This window comes from Schistocerca cancellata, chromosome 1 (assembly GCF_023864275.1).
Source record: "Schistocerca cancellata isolate TAMUIC-IGC-003103 chromosome 1, iqSchCanc2.1, whole genome shotgun sequence".
In the NCBI taxonomy this organism is placed as follows: Eukaryota; Metazoa; Arthropoda; class Insecta; order Orthoptera; family Acrididae; genus Schistocerca; species Schistocerca cancellata.
In genome coordinates, this window is record NC_064626.1 from 1,069,734,033 (window position 1) to 1,069,755,480 (window position 21,448).

At 35.4% G+C, this 21,448-nt stretch overlaps 2 protein-coding genes across 4 annotated transcripts in view; one reads left to right on the top strand and one right to left on the bottom strand.

Annotated features, from left to right (window-relative positions):
* Positions 1-7,846, top strand: part of LOC126128123 (cadherin-86C-like) — a 334,718-nt gene extending 326,872 nt beyond the window's left edge. Inside the window, exon 20 of the mRNA XM_049915150.1 lies at positions 983-7,846. Coding sequence (XP_049771107.1) covers positions 983-3,912 — 2,930 coding nt within the window. The 3' untranslated portion in view covers positions 3,913-7,846. The remainder of the gene's footprint in view (positions 1-982) is intronic.
* A 2,636-nt stretch (positions 7,847-10,482) lies between these two features.
* LOC126090775 (uncharacterized) lies at positions 10,483-21,250 on the bottom strand. Of its 3 annotated transcripts, none has more exons than XM_049907012.1 (2): positions 21,228-21,250; positions 10,483-12,470 (listed from the first exon to the last, which is right to left on the bottom strand). In XM_049907012.1, the coding sequence occupies exon 2, from the start codon at positions 12,440-12,442 to the stop codon at positions 11,615-11,617; it is 828 nt and encodes a 275-aa protein (XP_049762969.1). In that variant the 5' UTR covers positions 12,443-12,470; positions 21,228-21,250; the 3' UTR covers positions 10,483-11,614. The 3 variants fall into 3 exon arrangements, 1 of the variants encoding a protein (XP_049762969.1); XR_007521263.1 differs by lacking the exon at positions 21,228-21,250 and adding an exon at positions 20,919-21,213 and having other exon boundaries at positions 12,284-12,470; XR_007521264.1 differs by lacking the exon at positions 21,228-21,250 and adding an exon at positions 20,915-21,213 and having other exon boundaries at positions 12,284-12,470.
* Positions 21,251-21,448: the final 198 nt, after the last annotated feature.

Genomic DNA, 21,448 nt, shown 5'->3' on the forward strand with positions numbered 1-21,448 from the left:
TTGGGTGATGCTGAGGGAATTAGATTAGGAAATGAGGCACTTAAAGTAGTAAACAAGTTTTGCTATTTGGGGAGCAAAATAACTGATGATGGTCGAAGTAGAGAAGATATAAAATGTAGACTAGCAATGGCAAGGAAAGTGTTTCTAAAGAAGAGAAATTTGTTAACATCGAGTATAGATTTAAGTGTCAGGAAGTCGTTTCTGAAAGTATTTGTATGGAGTGTAGCCATGTATGGAAGTGAAACATGGACGATAAATAGTTTGGACAAGAAGAGAATACAAGCTTTCGAAATGTGGTGCTACAGAAGAATGCTGAAGATTAGATGGGTAGATCACATAACTAATGAGGAAGTATTGAATAGGATTGGGGAGAAGAGAAGTTTGTGGCACAACTTGGCCAGAAGAAAGGATCGGTTGGTAGGACATGTTCTGAGGCATCAAGGGATCACCAATTTAGTATTGGAGGGCAGCGTGCAGGGTAAAAATCGTAGAGGGAGACCAAGAGATGAATACACTAAGCAGATTCAGAAGGATGTAGGTTGCAGTAGGTACTGGGAGATGAAGCAGCTTGCACAGGATAGAGTAGCATGGAGAGCTGCGTCAAACCAGTCTCAGGACTGAAGACCACAACAACAACAACAACGTACAGATAAATGTATAAATATCTTGCTAAATAGTACAATCTGCCTTTCTCATTGTAAGGGTACAGCACTTCACAAATTGCTGTTTCATCTTAAGTACGCTGCAGCAAAAGCAATTTGAGAAGCTGAATGTCAATAGACGCTACTCCCCTTGTGAGTTACTGTATGGCATAGTTCATATGGTGTTTTGTGCCCTGTATTGCACAGGGTATCACCTGGCAGTGTAATTTAGGACTACCATGTGTATGCCATCATAAAATCTTCTGAAGATCATTCACTTTCTCTTACAAAGAATCTCCCACTAACAGTAATAAGCACATTTTGTAAAATGTTGACAGTAGCAGAGCTGAGGGTTCCCACCAGAGAAGCATGGAGTGCTGATATGCGGCAGCACCAGTCCTGGAAATTCAACAGACGAAATAACACGAATCGAGACCAAGGAGAAGAGGACTTCCACTCATTTAGAAGCCTTCCAGGTCCACATGTTATCTACACAAGGGAACTTCAAGCGCTACAGCAACAACATCAAAGAGCTGAGCATGATAAAGATGTTTTTGTAGAAGATATCGAAGGCGGTCAGTTAGAAGGTCCACGAGAATTACGGCTTAAGAATGATACTGATTTAGATGCTGACTCAATACGTCGGCATGAAATGGAAAGGGGCTCAGATATTGGCAGAGGTGGTGCCGATACACTTGAGCGACAGAGGGTTCTAAGGGACAGGAAAATGGTTGGCACGCAACATTTGCATAATGCTGATTTTAAGAAAAAGGAAGCTGCATATTCAGAAAGAGCTAATGACCATGTACGAAATCCAGGTGATGCTGCCTACCACAGAAGTGATCCCGACCATGGCACAGTCCATTTTTCAAATGCATACAATAATACAGTGTATGTCCATGGTCAAACAAACAATTTTGCAACTGATGAAGTCATCTTAAGAAGAATAAACAACTCTGAAACATCACACCATATTCCAGGAGATCAGCAAACAAGTGATCCTCATCAAGTGAATGATCTGCATGGGGCACATATATTGGTAGCTGCTGACGAATTAGACTTAAGAAGGTTAACAGAAACTCGGATACCCGAGGGTTATCGCCTTATTTTAGAAAGAACAAGTCCACAAGATGATAGTGATAACAAAACACCAGTGGGAAGGGAACAGTATTTCATTCAGGAAGGGAACGCAGAAATTTTGCGCCTTGTAACACGAGGGCGGTCTGACGAAGAAAATATTTCCCTGCAACATCAAAGGCCTTCAACATTTCTCCCCGCAACTGAACAACACATCCGAATTGAAAACGGCAAGGAAATCATTATGCAACGCTTCATGCAAGATCAACACAACAATACACCTCAAACTGGTTCATTACAGCGGGACAATATTAAAATGAAAAAAGAGATGGAGGAACCTACTAGTAGAAGCACTGGTGAAGGAAATTTAAGTGGAAGTTTACAAACTGTAATAGCTGCCCATGAAGTCTGCTTACAAACTGAACAAGTTAACAATGGGCACAGAGAAATAACTAGAAAAGGAGATAACACTCCACAGCTCCATGAAAATGATAAACATATTCAAGATGATGTGAGAATAAGAGCGGGTCACATTTTACAGCCATATTCTGTACTTGGTGGAGCAATTAGTGAAAGTCAGGATACACAGAGTTTACCAGCTCAGTACTCCATGGCTACACAAACAGATGTCGATATAGGGACACAAACAGATCCCCTACCAAGGCGTGCCATAAGTGACAATGATGATTCATTCACTGAAGAAGAGGAAGACTATGTGGACTACTCCTCAGTAGTCCTTATCAAAAAACCTGGCAGTGGAAAAGGAATTCGGTGGGTCAGAAGGAATGAAAGCAAGAAAAAAAATGTCAAGACTGAACATCAGAAAAAATTCAAGGATGGGCACCATCCACGTAGAGTTTATGTGAAGACACCCATCATGGAAGAAACGGAGAGTTCTCTAGAACTTGCTGAGCAACACACATCTGCAGCACAGGCGCCAGAAGATACTGCAGCTACAAGCAATTATACTGAAAACAAGTCTAGTATGCTTAGACGGCAAAAAATAAAAAGTAAAATATTGTCTAATGTCTCTGAACAAGAACCAGTGACAACAGAAAGAAAAAAGAAGAAGTCAGAAGTGCTGGAACATGAAGAGGAATCATTATCAGATTCTTTAGAAGAACAGTCACTGTCTAGAGACAAAGATGAAGGGAATTACAAAAAAGATAGAAGAAAACATCAGTTCAAACAACATTTCCAAAGAAACTCCGAGTCTTCAGATGAGGATCATACATCTGAAAAGAAGGAACCAAATGAACATGATAAGGCATCATCAAAGGCAAAAGATAAGAGGGGTACAGGTAAGAAGATAGAATTTGATTCAGATGTTAGATTTTACTATCGAAAATCATCCAGCTCTGTTCACAGCAGTCCTGAAAGATGGATCCAAGTAAAACCAAACCGACCTAGAAGCAGGTCCCTATCAAGTCATCGAGCTACAGAAGAACAAAGTGAAGTAACAGACCATGAACTACTGGATAAACTGAAGAGACCAGGTATTAAAACTGAAAAAAGCTTTAAAGATAATGATGCCTATAACAGTGGTGATGCACAAATGGAGCTTTCTCGTACAAAGTCTACATCTGAACTTCAAAGAATAAAGAAAGCTGAGAGTTCAGCATCACAACAAACAGTCAGAGCCAAGTCAGTGATGGATAAAAGACCTGCTCCTGTTACAAATTCTAGTCAGAAATTGGATGTTGGTGGATCAGCTGTGAGAAATTCTCGTTACATGGATTGGTACAAAACTAAAAAAGAAGAAAGAGAAAGAAAGAAAAAAGAAGAGGAGGAAAAGAAACTAAATCAGACAAAGAAACGGAAAGTAAAGTCAACTGTTACCAAACATCCTGACACAAAACAAATTTCTGATACTTCCCAATCCAAATCAACATCAGAAGTGGAAGACAAAACAACAACACCTTCCTTGAGCCACAGTGAGAACTCTGATAAAATTAATCCACAGAACCCTGAAGAAAGCAAATCTACAACTCTCAAACAAAATGAAGTTAAGCCAGAGGATGATCTCGACTCTGGTATTGCAATGTCATCTCTTTCCACACAAACTCAGGCCAGTGCAACAAACAAGAAACGACGACATCAGGAACTCCTTGAGAAAAAGAGTGTATTTGCAATTGCATATAACGATGTCCATACTGAGCAACTTAGGCCAGACACTTCCTCACCCTCTTATTAATAAAATTCGTTTTATCAAACTGTTACAAAGACTTCTGATGCTGTTAGTGTTTAATATTTCATACATAAGACTGTATAATTTTTTGAGTGGACTAACAACTATTTTATGACAGTTCTATTAGTCTTCCGAAAAAATGAAAAGTAATGTATTTTGATCTCATCTTGTATGACATATGTTTCAGAAATCAGATTCTTTCAGATATAGCTTCCACACTCTGTTGATAAATAACTCTTTTCCAGAATGACATTTCTAAAATGTAGTCATACTTGAAACAATAGGATGATGATTCCGTATGTGTAAGGAAAGGAATCATAAAAAAATTTTACTTTAAATAATTGACAATATGATTTCCTCAGAGACACAGAACACAAGTTTTTATGTATTCTTTTCTGGAACTTCATAATGTGCAATATGCTAACGTACTACTGATTCAAAAGAACAATGATACGCTATTCTCTAAGTTTCCTTGTCAATGGCTCTCGATAATGTGTGCATGGCAAATCAAGTGACTAGATAGTCAACGTGAACATTCCACTTTTATCCAGATTTAAACATATAATTTTAACACAGTCCACTTCTACTATGTCTTTATTTTTATCACTTATTCTCATTTCCTATCTAGTTTTGTATTGTATGATATGTATTTTGAGATATTCAGAATCAACCCATTTAAGCTGGAATCATGTTTCTAAGCTACTGAGCGTACTAATAACGGAGTCAGGATTGTTTTTCTTTTTCATAATTTTCAGTTAGAACAGCCATATGTGACACGTATCTGCACAAGTTACAACTAAATTTTTGGAAAACAGTTTTTAACAAGAGAATTCCAAGATAAAAATAGTCTCAAGACTCACAGCACTGTGAAAATGATGCCAATAATGACTTTACTTGGTTACCACAATCAGCAGTTCATATTTACAAGAGCATAGAGGATGAAAATCAAATAACAGATACTGTATATTTGCAGAATTCTAATGAAAGTACATGAACAGGCCATTGTTGGTTATGTCCATGAGATTAATTTTAAATACCTACTGACCTGAGGCCTAACATACTTACAAATTTATTATGAACTGACAGATAAATCACGTCACATAAATACATAAGGAATGGTCTTAGATGTATCCTGTGGCAATGCATGAATATCAGAAACAAACAAGCTGAGTCTGATATGAATTGAAATTAGTTCCAACAATACACTGTTATGCTGCTTTGTGGATTTGTGACAAAAAAGTAGTAAATGATGAAGACAGTAGAGGTTTAAACAGTAACAGGAATAATGTAACATTCCTGCATCACATTAAATGAAAATAACATTCCTAAAACTTAAAAGTAAACAATGGATGTGGCTTGAAGAGTTCTTGTAATTCAATAATTGTTTCCCAGAAAATATGCATAGAATGTGCTAGCTCTGTGACTGCAAGCCTGCTTACTGCGTGACAGCATGTTAGAACTAGCTAGTGAACATAGATGTTGATAGGCTATCAAGTACTTTCAATGTCTTTTTAAAGAAGAGTAGACCACCATTTGATTGTGCCTTACTATATTTATCTTCCTTAGGTACTTGCTTTGGACTGCCTTAACAGATATGACATAATAATGGTCTAACAACTTTCAGCATTGTCCTTGATAACGGCATAAAAACCAAAATGCACTAGTACGTAAGATAAACATAGTAATACACAGTCAAATGGCAGTTTACTCTTTTAAGAAGTACTGTCTGACTGTGTCTCAACACCATCAAAAACTTTTTACTCTCAATGTGTTTTACCCAGAAAGTGGCTTCCGCCAGACAGAAAAGGAACAGATCACAGACTATCACTGTAATTTCTACAAATTGCCTAAAGTGCAGAGTAGAGAATAACCATATTTCAACACACAAAATCACAAAAGATGTCTAATAATGCTTCGTGCTACCATATCTACACTCACCCATCATGATGGATCAATACTGAAACATGACAGTCACCACAGTATTATTTCAAGTATCAGGCCATGTTTGTGGCTCAGATAAAGTAGCAACATATCCCAATATGTGGCTTCTGTCTACAATAAAGCTGAATATCTGAAAGTGTACCCAGTGTCAATCAGAACGTGAACACTGTCTTCAAACAATCATTGTGCCCCGAGATGTACAACTTATTTCCATTCTTTTTCAAATTTCAGACTGTAGGTATTTTTATGTTAAGCAACAAAAATTCTATTTTGTACAGTTTTATCCACCAGTCACATTCCATAGTATTTAAACAATGGAAATTTGGGATGGAATAACAATGTTGGGTGTTTAAAACTGATCCAGTGCCCACAAAACAGGAGGCATTGATAGATCAAAAACTGCAACCTTTTTTTAATGTAAATTTCAGAACACCCAATGACAACAAAAACACTATTGTCTTAGCTTAATTTTAATTGGTGTACATAGCAGATATAAAAGTACAACTGACACAAAACAAATGTCAATTTTTATCGAGGAAGCAGTCAAACCAGCTGAGTATGCATCAGGAACCGAGCACTAAATGAGTACTGAGGATTGAATGATAACATACAAGTCATCATTCTCCTGCATAATTCTGTGATATTGTTGTACTATAAAGTATTTTAATGTATTTCTTGTTAGTGTACAGTTTGATGAATATATTTGAAAATTTTTTCTTACTGTCTAAGTCGTAACATTATGATGTTTGTATCCGTGTGCCTTCTTGTAAAATTTGTAAGGAAATTGTTATTTTGTAATACAAAAGAAAATGTAGAATCAATAATAAAACATACAAGCAATATGGCAAATTAACATTTATAATTTATTCATGCCCAAAATGTTTTAAAAAAGCTAAGGTGAACAAAAAAATGTGCACTCACATAAGAATAAAAGAAACAAACTTACATGAACATCACACAAAAATTTGGGCATCCTTAGTACTCCTGTCCTTGCATTCATTGGATCATCACTGTGCACACACAAGAACTTTCAGAACAGTTTGTTTACTCTCATAAAATCTGTTCTTCACCACATGTACAAGAACTATCGCTTCTTTAGGAAAAGCTCACACATACATCTGAACTCTACCTGACTGAATTGCTACATAGCCTATTCACTATTCTCCAAATGATCCAGGTTTGATCAAAACTAGTAAACAGTGTAGACTTCATACAACTGCTCAGGTGATTCCAACTTTAAGTTTATTTTGTCATCCTGGCATGGTTTTTAACCCTGACAGTACTTCTTAGATACTCACTCACAGACCATAGGCTTGCCTATAGCTTACGCGCCGGGTACTAAAAATTGCTCCTCATTTTGAGCCAACCAGCTTATAAACAATTTTATTAAGCACTACATCATTGTAATTTGGAGACTACTGTGACTGTGATATTTGTTAAGGTACTCTTTATTTCCAGACATGAGCTCATTTATGTTTTTTGAATACAGCTTTTGAACATTTCAAATCGTCATCTTCAGACCAATGCACAACACAGGATGCCCATACATTGACACACAGATCACTGAGGAAAATTCCAGCAGAGAGATTGATACTTCAAGTCTGGGAAACAAACTGAAGAGCAATATGGTGAGCCTAAGCACCCAGAAGACTTTATCTTCAACTACTGTAATTCATATGAGAGGGATGCCAAACCATCATGCTTCCTGACAACTCTGACGATGGGATATGCTGTTTGTAGGTCTTGCTACTGTTGCTAGTTTATTGGAATATATTTTTAATTTGGATACTTCTTTTCTGTATGGCACAAGGTACTGTAATAGCCAAGCACTACCACTCCTTATTTCCTCCACAATTACATTCTCTTTGAATCACAACAATCTACTGTCAGTATACCATTGGTAACTCTTCTACACTGTCCTGACTACTGTCTCTCTGCAGGAACCATTTGTGTCAACAACAGGCGAGTGAATTTGGTAATTTTTGGGAGGTGGAAAAAAAAAAAAACAACAACAACAACAACAACAACAAGTCATAACAAATAAACACATGTTGGTAGTAGTTAAAACATTGGGTGATTTCCCTTTTGTCTACTGAAAGTATGATTAATCATGTCACCTTCGAAGTGCTAACTAATTTCTGTGACATTAGTGTCAACATTAACTCGTGTAAAGCAGGTTATTGCTTCTAGCAACCACTGATTTAAGATATTCTTATTTTTGTTCAGTCATAAGGGTCAAGGACATGAAAGGGAGGCACTTGAGAAGGGAGTGGAGACATTGTTATATCATATCCCCCATGTTATTCAATGTGCATATTGAGTGAGAAGTGAAAGAACCTTACTAGAAATTTAATAAGTGAACAAAATTCACACGACAAGAAATAAAAAATGTAAGGTGTGCCAATGACGACACAATTCTAACAGTCTTGAAAGATCAGTTGAATGGAAGGGATACTGTCTTGAACAGGTTCCTTGCTTTCCCATGCCCTTTATCCAGACAACACGGGGTTGGGACTGATATGGTTCTTCTTCAATTTCGCAGATAACCATCTATACACTTATATAGGCTATTACTACGATGGGGTTGCCACTACCAAAGTGATTTTAAAGCTACTGCCAGATTCTCCCCCTCCCCCTGGGGAGGAATCCATGTAACCCTTTAGACCGTGTCTAATATAATCATATGATCGAATGTGACATCATTTTTCAAAATAATTGCACATCATGTATCTGAGGCTGGATGTCGGAACCAGCCTGCTATTTATCTAGGGGGATCTGGAAGATGGCCAAAAAACCACATCCAGGATGGACGGAACACCAGCCTCCTCATTAATCCATGTGCCTACCTGTGTCTGGGAATCTGGTGAAATAACACATTTGGCTATCTGGGAGGTCAGAAGAGGTTATAATATGGATACTAACAAAAGTAAAAGAAGAATGATGGATTAAAGCCAAATTAAATCATTTAATGCTGTGGGATTTGGATTAAGAAAGGGGCACTAAAGGTGGTAGATGAGTTCTGTTATTTGAGCAGCAAAAAAACTTTTCCAAAATAAAATTCAAAAAGGAGATAGAGAGAAGAGGTATTGATGAATAATTAATTTGGTAATAGACTGAAGAGAGAGAGAGAGAGAGAGAGAGAGAGAGAGAGAGAGAGTGTGTGTGTGTGTGTGTGTGTGTGTGTGTGTGTGTGTGTGTGTGTGTGTATGGGGTATGGGGGGGGGAGAAGAGGTAAAAATTGTAGAAGGGGCCATAGGCTCAAATCAGGATCAAATGGATGTAGCAGCAGTAATTATGCAAAGACAGAGATAACTGTGCAGGACTGACTGGCTTGGAGAGATATATGAAACAGGTCTCGAGACTGAGCACCTTAAAAACAACAGACATTCAATTCACTGTAGGTGACACGCACAGAGACTTCATAAGCTTTTGCAGGGTGAGATGAATATATCATCTGGTCTGTGTGCATATAAATACTGTTCACTGGTGACAACAGTATTGTCACATTAATTTGCCATCTTCAAAATATTTTATCAAAACAAAATGGGCTCCATATCTTTGGAAGCCTGTGGAATTTTTCAAATTTGAATGTTTACAAAATGCAGTGCTCACAAATGGGTAAAATCGTGTAAAAAAAAAGGAACTCATGTATCCATAAATATATTCTTATTTATTTACAAATTGCCAAAATTAAAGCCATGTAGTAGTGTAAAAAGACAGGAAATTAACAACCATTAATATGATATATGTAATAGGATGTAGCAGGAATTTCTAAGTGTTTTAAAAAAGTAAACTTTTCTACTAGCATTTTTATCTTTTCGTATCATTAATTAATGTCAATATAGCTGAAATTAATTGTAGAATTACAGTAAATAATGCAAAATTTATAGATATTTCACAATAAAATGCCCAATCAGTTACAAATACAGATCTACGGACTTAACTCCTGTATGCAGAGCAGAGATCTATAAATACTGCCTTGGGTTCAGTCAGTTGTGTATATCTATTCAGAATGGTCACCAGATTAATCCAAGCAAAGTATTGCTGGTCTTATGCATTAATACGATACTAACAGTTGAATCTCCAATACAACATTGTAAAGTTTAATAAATGTAAATTCACCTTAAACAATATATTTATAAACCTCAAGAGTTTAGCAAACATATATTTCTAATCAAAATAAAAGCAAAAAATAAAAAATAAACGTTATAACATTTACAACAAAAGGGGAGTAATTACTTGTTAGCACAGAAATAGGAACAACTACAGCAGGTCCAAAAGACACGAGACATTCAAATCAGTATTCAATCTATCTTTCAGAAGTCTCTTGATTATGGATATGGAAAACACAGCTAAAGGAGAAGAGGAAATTAGAATCTAATATCAAGGTCATTAGACACTGATCGCAAGCACAGAGGGACAAGGTCAGGTAGGATATTACATCTGTGGTAATTGTTTGGGAACATACTTATGCTATTTCTACTCCCTAATTCTTTGCTACAATGATCATTACAGTTGAATATGTGCAGTTCGCAAGTGCAATGTCTTTACCATACATATGTCTATGGACCTCAAAGGAGGGAGAGAGAGAGAGGGTGGGGGGGGGGGGGGGGGGGAGAGAGAGAGAGAGAGAGAGAGAGAGAGAGAGAGAGAGAGAGAGAGAGAGAGAGAGCGGGGGGGGGGGGGCAGTAATTAGATAAAATTTATTGGAGGAAGGAAGGAGAACACAGGACATTGTTCCCTTGCATACAATACATTATTACAATTTCTGAATAGAAGAATGATCCCATTGCTCTTCAGTACAGTTTTAGGAAGCCATAAGTGCTACAAGTTTCCTAGAAGCGACTGAAAACAAAAAGAAAAACAGCGGTCTTCTTCACTTAAATGATGGTACACACCCACATAGCTGTATTCAAAATGTTTCTTATTTAACAAAAATTTAAAGAATTATTTCTGTTTGAGGTTTTTAGTTTGTGGCATAACAATAATGCACATATTAAACTTCAGGCAATAAATACATAGGTCACCATTTGTACACAAAATAGCTTACACCAATTTAATAATAATAATATCTAATTATTTGTATAAGATATAATGTAGCTTTACAAACTCTAATATTTTGTATTTATTTAACTTACTGGTTTATCACAGTGAACAGTTTACCTTTAAAAAATATATATCTAAAACTTCATTTTAATATTCCAGTCTATCAATATACACATAATTTTAAAACACAAGAAATAGAATTACACAGAACATTAAAAATCTCTTATGTATATAATTAATCAACCTTTATCGATAAAGATTTGTTTTTTCGTTGGTGCTAAATGAAAGCAATCCCTGGATGCCAGTTATTAATACCTAACTGGAGGAGATGAAGCACTTGTTAAGGGACATTTGTTTGCACCATGTCAGCAACAACCAGAAAAATGGTACATATTTCCACTTGATATTTTGTAAGTGCACATGAAGCTTCAGTTACATCAGTTCAAATTCAGCACACAATATGATTTTTTTTCCATTACTTAGAAAATTACTTTTTCATTATTATGGAAGATTGGAAGTCAGTACCACCAAAATACATTTATGTTGAGACACACTTAGCCATCTCTTTCTTTCCTTTCTTAGCAAAATACATTAGATCTATAGGAAAAGGAAACAATAGTGTTTGACATTCCCTCAATTGACCTATGTTACATTATTCAGTACAATACATAACTTTTTTTTACACGCTTATCTTTACTTTGACAGTAATGAAACATTGTCACTACTCAGTTTCTTTTGAAATAAAGCAGCTGCAACATGAGGGAATTTTAAAATTATCGGGTGCTGGTTCGCCATTTGGATGCAGCGCCAGTAGCTTCCTGTAAATGTATTTCTGCTTGCAGTATGTTCTGTACCCAGACGGGACTTCTAGCTTTGGATTACATGGTGATTCACCAGTTTTCTTACATTTTTCTACTCTTATCCCTTGCCTGTACTTTTCATCCGTATTAATAATGAACAGCATCTCATTATCAGCTGTTTTGCCAAATTTAGGATAAAGTATTGTTTCCTCGGCATCACATGTGAGCTCTTCATCAGTACTTGAATCAAATCTTGTTGCAACATGTACAATATCATCTGTAAAATAGCTTTGGAAACGTGATGTTTTGTTCTCCAGTAGCCTTTCGATATAACGATGAGGATAATCCCAAACATTTGAGACACACAAGTCTGTACCACCTACAGAACAATTCTTCACATCTTGCTTTGGAATGAAAGCAGTGGGCTTAATGGGGAAGACAAAGTCAGTAACAGTTCTACCTACACCATCAGAACTGCTAGATCGAGTCTTAATCCTGTGAATTTCTTTATTAGGTGCTGAAATTCCATCACTGTCAATAGAGCCTTGTTTCACTTCTGAAGCTAAGTTTTCTTGTAGGGAGTCAACAATGTGCCTCACAGGAAGTTGACTATTAGAAACTAGAAACAATGCACTGGCACTTGCTTGCTGCGATGAAGTTTCTTTGGTTGGCAGATAAACACCTGCAGTAAAATCAACTAGCAGCAACACTAGCAGTTGTCTCTTCATCTTAAAAGTTAAGCAGGTCATTACAGCAGTATGTTATCCAGTTGGTTACCTGAAAAACATCAGTGATATGATCGGTTAATTTTCATATAGTTGATTAGATAAAAACAAAGCAGAATAACTAGTAGCACCAATATGACCAAAGTCTTAATAACTGGATATGCGTTATTAAGGCCACTGAACAATTCTGAGTACTCCTATTAAGAAAAACCTGAAAATAATAAGGAAATACTTTTTGTCCCTTCCTTAAAAAGTACATGGTTACAAGTGGAGGAGTATGAATTTCATACTGTACTGCTTTGATGTATTAATAGCAACTGTTACCCTGCTTCTCCCCAATAAGGAGTATAATCTTACTGATAAGTGTGTGGATGTGTCAAACGAGTTTACAGGACTTACTAATTACATTCTGCTGCAGAAATATGGTCTAAACAGCATTACATCATGAATGTCCTTCAATTCATATGGCGTATTTACCAGTTTCTTATTTAAAGATGCAATCAAGTGCCCATTTCCTTGCAGCACTTGAGTCTGAAAGGCAGCAAAGAAGTCAGCTGAATCAGTCACAGACATCGACATAATCTCTGGCAGTATATGAAAGTTCCATAACTCCATGACATCTCCATAACAAATTCGGTCAACTAAAGTACCTAAATGCCTACTGAAATATCTCATGATGATGATGAAGTTGTTAAACCATCAAGACTATCAAAACTGATGAGGCAAGAACTCTATGAAGCATGTATTCAAGAATATTGCTGTGAAAATCTACATTCTCAAATTGTCATAGGTGAGCTTGGTATTTCTGATCAGTCAAGTCTGATATATGTATAACAGAACTGTAGAAAATACAACAAAAATAATGACTTGCAAAAGTGTTTTCTCCAACTCAAAAAGTTCTGAATATGTCAATTGACAATATTTGTATTCAAATTTAAATAAGTGTATCTGAAAGTATTAATTTCCATTAAATTACAAAAAACTACTGTTTTATCAAGGAGTGAGGAAATCATCTGCAACTCAAGCACCTATGAAAAATAAAAAACAATTAAATGCTCATTTTTTTTCTAAACTACTATCACTTATACAAAAAAGTATACTAGTTGTGATAAAATTGTACAGAACAGAGAAAACTAAACCAAAGCAGCCTGGATTATTACCAAACAAGACACAAATATAAAAAATATGAAACTTTCAGTCCATAAGCGTCAATCCATATGAAGTGGTCCAGTGATGGTTGCTTGAATATTTTTAAATATTTTAATTTTTTATGTGTGATTGCCCTATATTTGAGCAGTTCAAAACAGCTTTTTAAAATAATTTATCTTGTACCTTTACTGGATGATGGCCATTTTTATTTGTAGGCATGCGACGATTTTTCAGTCTGGTGACATTAGCGAAAATTTGAATATCTCTGCACTGGGCTAAGTTACAACATTGCAATTAACATGATTGTTTTTAGAAAAGTGTCCTCTATAACATTGTCTATTACACAAAATACCCTAAATTCACAAATAACTAGTCAAAATGACCTTCAAAGTTTGGTATCCAAATTTTCAAAAATCCACTTTTTATACCTAAAAATAACAAACATGGAGTGATTTATGAGAGTCTATTTTTTTCTATAGTTAGATATCATACACTACTAGCCTCATATACAGCAAGAACACTTACAAATGTTTCCTTAATTTTTTATGAATTATTGAAATTTTCAAATTTTCATTTTTTATAAAGTTTGGGGTTAGTTATCTCAGGTGGGACTGAATATAAAAATATTATTTTCACACATTTTGTACACCTATATTATAGCAACATAATGTAAAAATTTCAACACTGATATCTGACTGTGAACAAAGACATGAATTTTTGAAAATGAGGAAATAATTCACATTACTTTACAACTGATCTTATGGTTGTTGCCTATTTAAATGGTTTATTGTTTCATTGCAATAAAATTTAATTGTGACATATATTGAGTTAACACTATCACCCAATATTCATTTAGTTTATTTATTTTTAATACTGTAATATTAAACAATAGGAGCTTTCACTTTTGTTCTATGGTAATAAAAATGCCCATTTATGTTTAGGTTTATTGTCAGTAAAGAAGTACATTATTGCTGGGTGTGGCATTGTTGTAGTCAGTCTGTTCTGAAACCTCTGTCAGAGTGGATGTACATACTTCATCAAGACTGTAGAATGTGTTACATGCTTTGTATTGTGTGTAATTTGTAATTAATTTTGATAGATTAACTGGAATGTAATAACATGGATGTACAGTGCTCTGTTGAACAGATAGCAAGTTAAGTGTGTCACAAAACAGTTTACAGTCCAGTTTCAAAAAACTTGAAATATGGCAATGACTTTCATGAAGTTAGACAAACTTTGTTTAAATTTCGAGTGAGTTCTTCTGTAACATCAGTGTGTGAGTATCATGAGAAGAAATATATTCTGAAGTACAACCACATTTTTGGAAGAAAGTGCTGTCATCCACTTAAAGTTCATAAAAAGCCTGTTACTAAAGGGTTGAGGGAAATAAAACTTGTTATGTGAGAGTGAAACAGCTTCCCAAGTGAAATGTAATGTGATTCATGGAAATTCCCTGTGCCCAAAATGTTACTCAAAACTATTTGTTGTGAATCCAGAACCAGAATCATGTAACCTTGCTCATGACATTTATATTCCTAATGAGGAAGCTATCAGCATATTGGATTTTGCTTGTTCTAAGTTAGACGTATCTTCTGCTTCGAAATTAATAAAATTAAGTAGCAGAAAAGAAAAGCAGCTATTGAAAATAAGGTAGGCCTACAGCAAATTTCAAACAAAATTAGAAAAGACTTAGAATCATGCTTTAATAACAGATACAACATTATTCCTAAAGAAGAAGAAAACCTACCGCCAGCAACATCTGTCACTGAATATTTGAGCTTAATAGAGAAATTAAAAATTAAATGCTCAGTGACATCTAAAGAGGATAAAGTTAAAATTTTAAGTTCGCTCCCTGACTCATGGTCAAGAGAGAAAATAGCTCATGAATTCAACGTTTCTCATTGTTTGGTTAAACTAACCCGAAAATTAGTGAAAGAGCAAGGCATTCTTGCAGTTTTACGAAAGAAGTAGGTATAAGTGAAGAAACAATTAAAAATATCCAGCAGTATTTTGAAGACTATGAAAACAGTAGAATGTGTCCAGGATGCAAAGATAGCAAAAGAGTTGTTATAAATGGAGTTAAAGTAACAAAGCAGAAACGACTAGTGCTCTCAAATTTAAATGAACTTTATGTAGCTTTCAAAAATTCTCATCCTAAATGCAAAATTGGAAGGGCAAAATTTTGTGACCTCCACCCTAAGTGGTGTATTTTGGATGGATCCTCAGACACACACTCCATATATGTTTGTTTACATCGACAAAATGTCAAACTAATGATTGCAAGTGCAAAACTCAGTGATCTTAACTACAAAGAGTTACTAGATTTAAAGGTCTGTGACACTAACAGTTATGAATGCATGATGAGTTTGTGTAATAAATACCCTGGTAAGGAAACCGTTATTGAATTGTTTCATGGATATGATTAGGAAATGCCAGACAGTATTACCTTCAAACAGTGGGTCACAACTGGCAGGGCAGAAATGACACCAGTGGTTAAATCTCAGGAAGAGTACTTAGAATCTTTAATTGATAACTTACAAAAACTCATAAATCACCACAATGTTTCTAAAATCCAAAGTAAGTTTTTGAAGGACAAAAAATCACAACTTCATGAAACTGAATGCATAGTGCTAGCTAAATGTAAATGTCGTGTGATTAGGGCCTCCTGTTGGGTAGTCCGTTCGCAAGGTGCAAATCTTTCGGTTTGACGCCACTTAGGCAACTTGTGTGTCAATGTGGATGAAGTGATGATGATTAGGACAACACAACACCCAGTCTCTGAGTGGAGAAAATCTCCAACCCAGCCGGGAATTGAACCTGGGCCCTTAGGATTGACATTCTGTCGTGCTGATCACTCAGCTACCGGGGGCGGACATAGTGCTAGCTGATTTTGCAGAAAATTTTACATTTGTGATTCAGGATGCAATACAAGGGTACGACTGGGTCAATGACCAGGCAACAGTGCATCCATTTATTCTCTACTTTGAAAATGAGAAAGATGAAGTTTGCAGTTCTTCAATTTACATTTTAAGTGGCTACTTGGAGCACAGCACTTTGGCTGTACAAGTGTTTCAAAAGTATGTAAATTACATAAAAGAACATTTTCCCAAGGTTGAGAAGCTGGTATACTTTTCAGATGGAAGTGGTAGTCAGTATAAGAACAAAAACAATTTTTCAAAGCCATGCCATGCACCCACAAAGTACACATTCGGTTGGAAGCTGAATGGCACTTTTTTGCATCTTGCCATGGTAAAAATGCATGTGACGGAGTAGGAGGTACAACAAAACATTAAGTAAGTAAAGTCAGACTACAAAGACCAACCACAGACCAAATTCTCACAGTACAGGACATGTATGTCTTTTGCAAGGATAATATTAAAGGCATTACCTACTTTCTGATCAAGAAAGAAGAAGTGGTTCTGGATATGAAAACAACACTTCAGACCAGATTTGAAAACTGTATACTGATAAAAGGAACAAGGCATTTCCACAAATTCCTTGGCATTGTGGAAAACTTAGTTATGATGCTATGTAACATCAGAAACCAAAATTTATGAGGATCATTGTGACAGTAAAATTACATCTCTGTCTTTAATGTTGAATGATACAGTGGCATGTGTGTATGATGGGCAGTGGTGGCTTACAGAGGTTGAAAGAATAAGTTTGGAAAACAATGATGTTTTTGTGCATTTTTACCACCCCGCTGGTCCAAGAACATCATTCAAGAAATCGACTAATGACAAAGTTTGGATACCAATGAAAAATGTTTTAAGTAAATTCTCAGTGCTTGAACTTACCACAGCAACTGGGAGGTCTTATTCTATATCACAGAAGCTGTCTGAAGAAATAAGTGTTCTTAACATTCACCATCAGGTTTAGGAACAGTCACATGTCAAAGGATGTTAATTGAGAATATTTATTTTAAATATGTCAAAATAATATAAATGTTAATTTCAGTGATGTTTCCACTTTTTGTACCTTACTTCAACAATAATTGAATTGTTTTCTAAAAACAATCATGTCAATTGCAATGTTGTAATTTAACCCAGTGCAGAGATATTCATATTTTTGTTAACGTCTCTAAAGTGAAACATCATCACACACAAATGAAAATGGCCACCATTCAGTAAAGGTGAAAGGTAAAATTTTTTAAAAAACTGTTTTGAACTTCTCAATTATAGGGTAATCACATATAAAAGAATAAAAATATATGAAAATGGTCAAACATCCAACTTAATTTTTATTGGACCACTTCATTTGGAGTGACCCACAAATCATACACAGCGGTACTGCTAAAAATCTCTCCAATTTTTAAAATGAATACTTTATTGGCACAGCCACTAGGCTACACCAGAAACACTGAAGTACAAAAACTCATTGTTTCTGATACCCACCACTGTAGAGGAACTCCACAAAGTTGTATGTAGCTAAAACATCAGTTGGTATTCATGAAGAAGATCTAACTGCAGTGTTGTACAACATTATTAAAGTTCTTTCACCACAGGCTACTTTCCTGGTACTCATTTACTAAGATTTGAAGCTCCTCTTTATGTTCTTCTGTCTTTGCAATTTAAAAATTGGGTTGTTTTGAAAATCTGCCTATGCGAACACAAGTAGTTCATTTCTTATTTTACCCCGACATGTTTTGACACCTGTGCGTCATCTTCTGTGGTTCAGATTTTTATTCTTAAAATTACATTGGTAAATGAACTGCATTATTATACACCATTTTTGTGCTCTTTTTTGTCTTTTTTGACAGCATGTCATCTGCAAAATTTTCTGCCCTGTTTCATGTCTCTTGTTGGTGTTCCCAACAACTGCTGTTCAGTGCACTGTTTCCACACAGTTTTCCACAAAAGTATGGGAGTAAACTTCACACTTTTCAATAATAAAAAGAAATCCTGAAAATATGGAAAATTAGGCCAGTAGTTCCATCTTACTGCTATCTTCCTTCTTTTTATTAAAAAAAAAAAAAAAAAACTTGACTCGTGGGATGCCCAAAGGAACAGTACCCCCTAGTAAATAGCAATTTGTTTTCAGGCATGGAAGAATGACAATCTGCAGTATCACTTTTCATAAATGTTTTAGAAGAACTGGACAAAAATAATAATGTAAATTGCATCTTTCCTGACCAACCAAAACCTTCTCACAGAAGACCGCAGTACTGCCAAACCAAATGGACAAATTAAAGGTACAGAGTTTGTGACACAGGAAAACCAAACTAATGGTTTGGATCATTAATGAAGAATAGGATTCAGAGGGTACATACCTCTCAAACAAAATCAAACCACATTATAAAACACCTTTACAACTTGGGAGTACATTCACATAGGAGTCACTCAAGGAAGTATTACATGCACAAACAAAGTTGACACTCGGAAAAGTGGCTGATGGGAGCTACAGTAAAGGCATTTCCCATTTACTTTCGATCCCATCAGTCACCGTGCCAAGTGTCAACTTTGTTTGCGCGAGTATTATTCAGGATCCAACACTGTTCCTATAATTTTTACAGTACACTAAGCACTTTGTGATTTTTATGCCTAGCAGTTCAAGTGCTACAAAAACACCACAGTCCCACACACAGTTTTAATTTGCCAGAAAGTTTCAAAACATCACATACTCCACTCCAGAGTGAAAGATTCATCCTGGAAACAATGCACTAGGCTGTGGCAACGTCAACTGTCTGCAATATCCATCTGCATATTTTGAAAGACAGAAGACAACTGAAGCTGTAACAGATCATGAGTCTTATCACAATAACTCAAATGGTAAAAGCACTCCCCACGAAAGGCAATTTTCCAGGTTCGAAGTTTTAGAACAACATACTTTACATATATCAATTCTATAATTAGTTATTGACTACCTTCTGAGGAACAAATGTACAAAAATCTAAATAGTCTTTAAGATAGAAAAATAGGATGTAAGAATGATAACAAAAATTAGCACAACAGTTAATTATAGTTCTTGTTTAAAACAGATAACAGGTTGATAATATATGAATGAGTCCAAATCCAAGAACAATTTACAGCTAAATATTAAACTCAAAATTAATACCCAAAATAATGTACTGTAAACGAGGGAATGAAATTATATTACAGATCTGCTCAAGGTAGCAAAGGCAAGAATGGTATAGCTGCTTTCACGAAAGTTCTGCAACACTATTTACTAAAAAAGAGTTGTTATAATGTCAAGGATTATCTAAAGTGACAAGTAATTCAATTTAAAATATTTTCATTATAAATGGTTACTCTTATGACCAAGAAGCGCTCATCAATATTTAAAGTAACACAGAGATGTAAGTCTTATAAACATGTAATGTAAGAAGAAATACTGTATGTAGCCTAAGTATTTTTGTGTATATGTATACATTTATATTGTGTGTATTTGAATCTAGGGATTACTTTAACTGTGTATATTTACATACATTTAAACTGTTTATATTTGTGTATACTTAAACTATGCACCAGTACACATTCAGACAATCTTGGTACATGCTTGTTGTCTGTGGATGTACAAATAAATACAATCCTGTGTTAGGAAAACTTTACACTATTTCTAAAACTGCAGTATGGAAAGCATTTATGTCCATATGCACAGATATTTACTGTTGGATATAAGACACAAAATTGAGAGTTGAGTGCAGCTTTGTTCTGAAGGTAACAAATCATATTGTTTACTAGTTTTAGTGGGATATACCTATAACTGTCATAATATTCTCATGAACAAGAAAAATTGCCAGAGAGCGGCTTCAACTTAGGACACTGTAAAATGTTTGCAAGTCATCTGTGGTATGGAGAGAAGAATAAAGCAAAATTTTAATAGGCAGCAGACAGGGTATCATAAGGTGAACTTTTCCTTCCAAATTTCCGTTAATAGAATTGCAGAAGAGATAAGACAGGAACCTTAAAGCGAAACATAACGCAATCCAACATCAAAATACGGACCAAATACGACAATCGACTTGAATCAGCTTTCATCAATAGTAAAAATTTTGCTGACAAAAATTAATTTTCATTTTACTACGAAATGTAAAAACGGAAGCAACAATAAGAGCACATTCTTCACAAGACAGTTAATAGCGTCAGGAAATACTATAGTGCATAATTTTATCTGCTCCTATCCACTAACCCGATAACAATATCAATTACATCAAATCCCAAGCACAAATTTCGAACTCTCATATGAACGATTACGAAAACGACTTAGGCACTATATTCCCAATTTATTTCCGGATATTTGGATTCAAAACGTTAATTGCCTAGTGTCTTAAAAGCAATCGAATGTCATTTTCGTAACGTCGAGAAGTAACACTATAACAGGTAAATAAGATACATTTACATGTTTTACCTACGTTAATTCCTTCTGTTTATGCCATCATTTTAGTGTACAGGAAGCTTGGAAGATATGCGAGAAATCGCCAAACGCCACATTTTATCCCCAGGACGAGCGCTACATGCAGAACAAAAATGTGGTCATACTGGTTTGCAAGCAGTGTTAAGTGTGTGTGACAACATGTTATGGCCTTCACTGCAGAGTGCAGAATCCAGCTTGGATCACCATGGAAATAGTTGTAACTGCAACTCAGCTCTATGTATCTAAAAATTAATATTACGTATTCAAATCTCAGAAGAGGATCCATTACTTGGTAATGTTTACTAACAACCAAACGAAGAAGGCCCAGTTTCCGCTTTAGTCAACGTGTTAAATATCATGGCGAAATAAAGACGTGTAGGTCTTCTAAGAAAGTAAATGTGTATAAATTTATTCATTTGGTATTTAACGAACGAGAACCTTAATCTAGAGGGAGAACCAGCTCTCAGAAAACATTCTATCGTTGTATTACAATTTACGATCAATAATCGGCTGTACTTGATCTGTGAT

Bases quoted from the DNA above. Each gene is read 5' to 3' on its own strand.
- LOC126090775 (XM_049907012.1), bottom strand. From the start codon at position 12,442: ATGACCTGCTTAACTTTTAAGATGAAGAGACAACTGCTAGTGTTGCTG.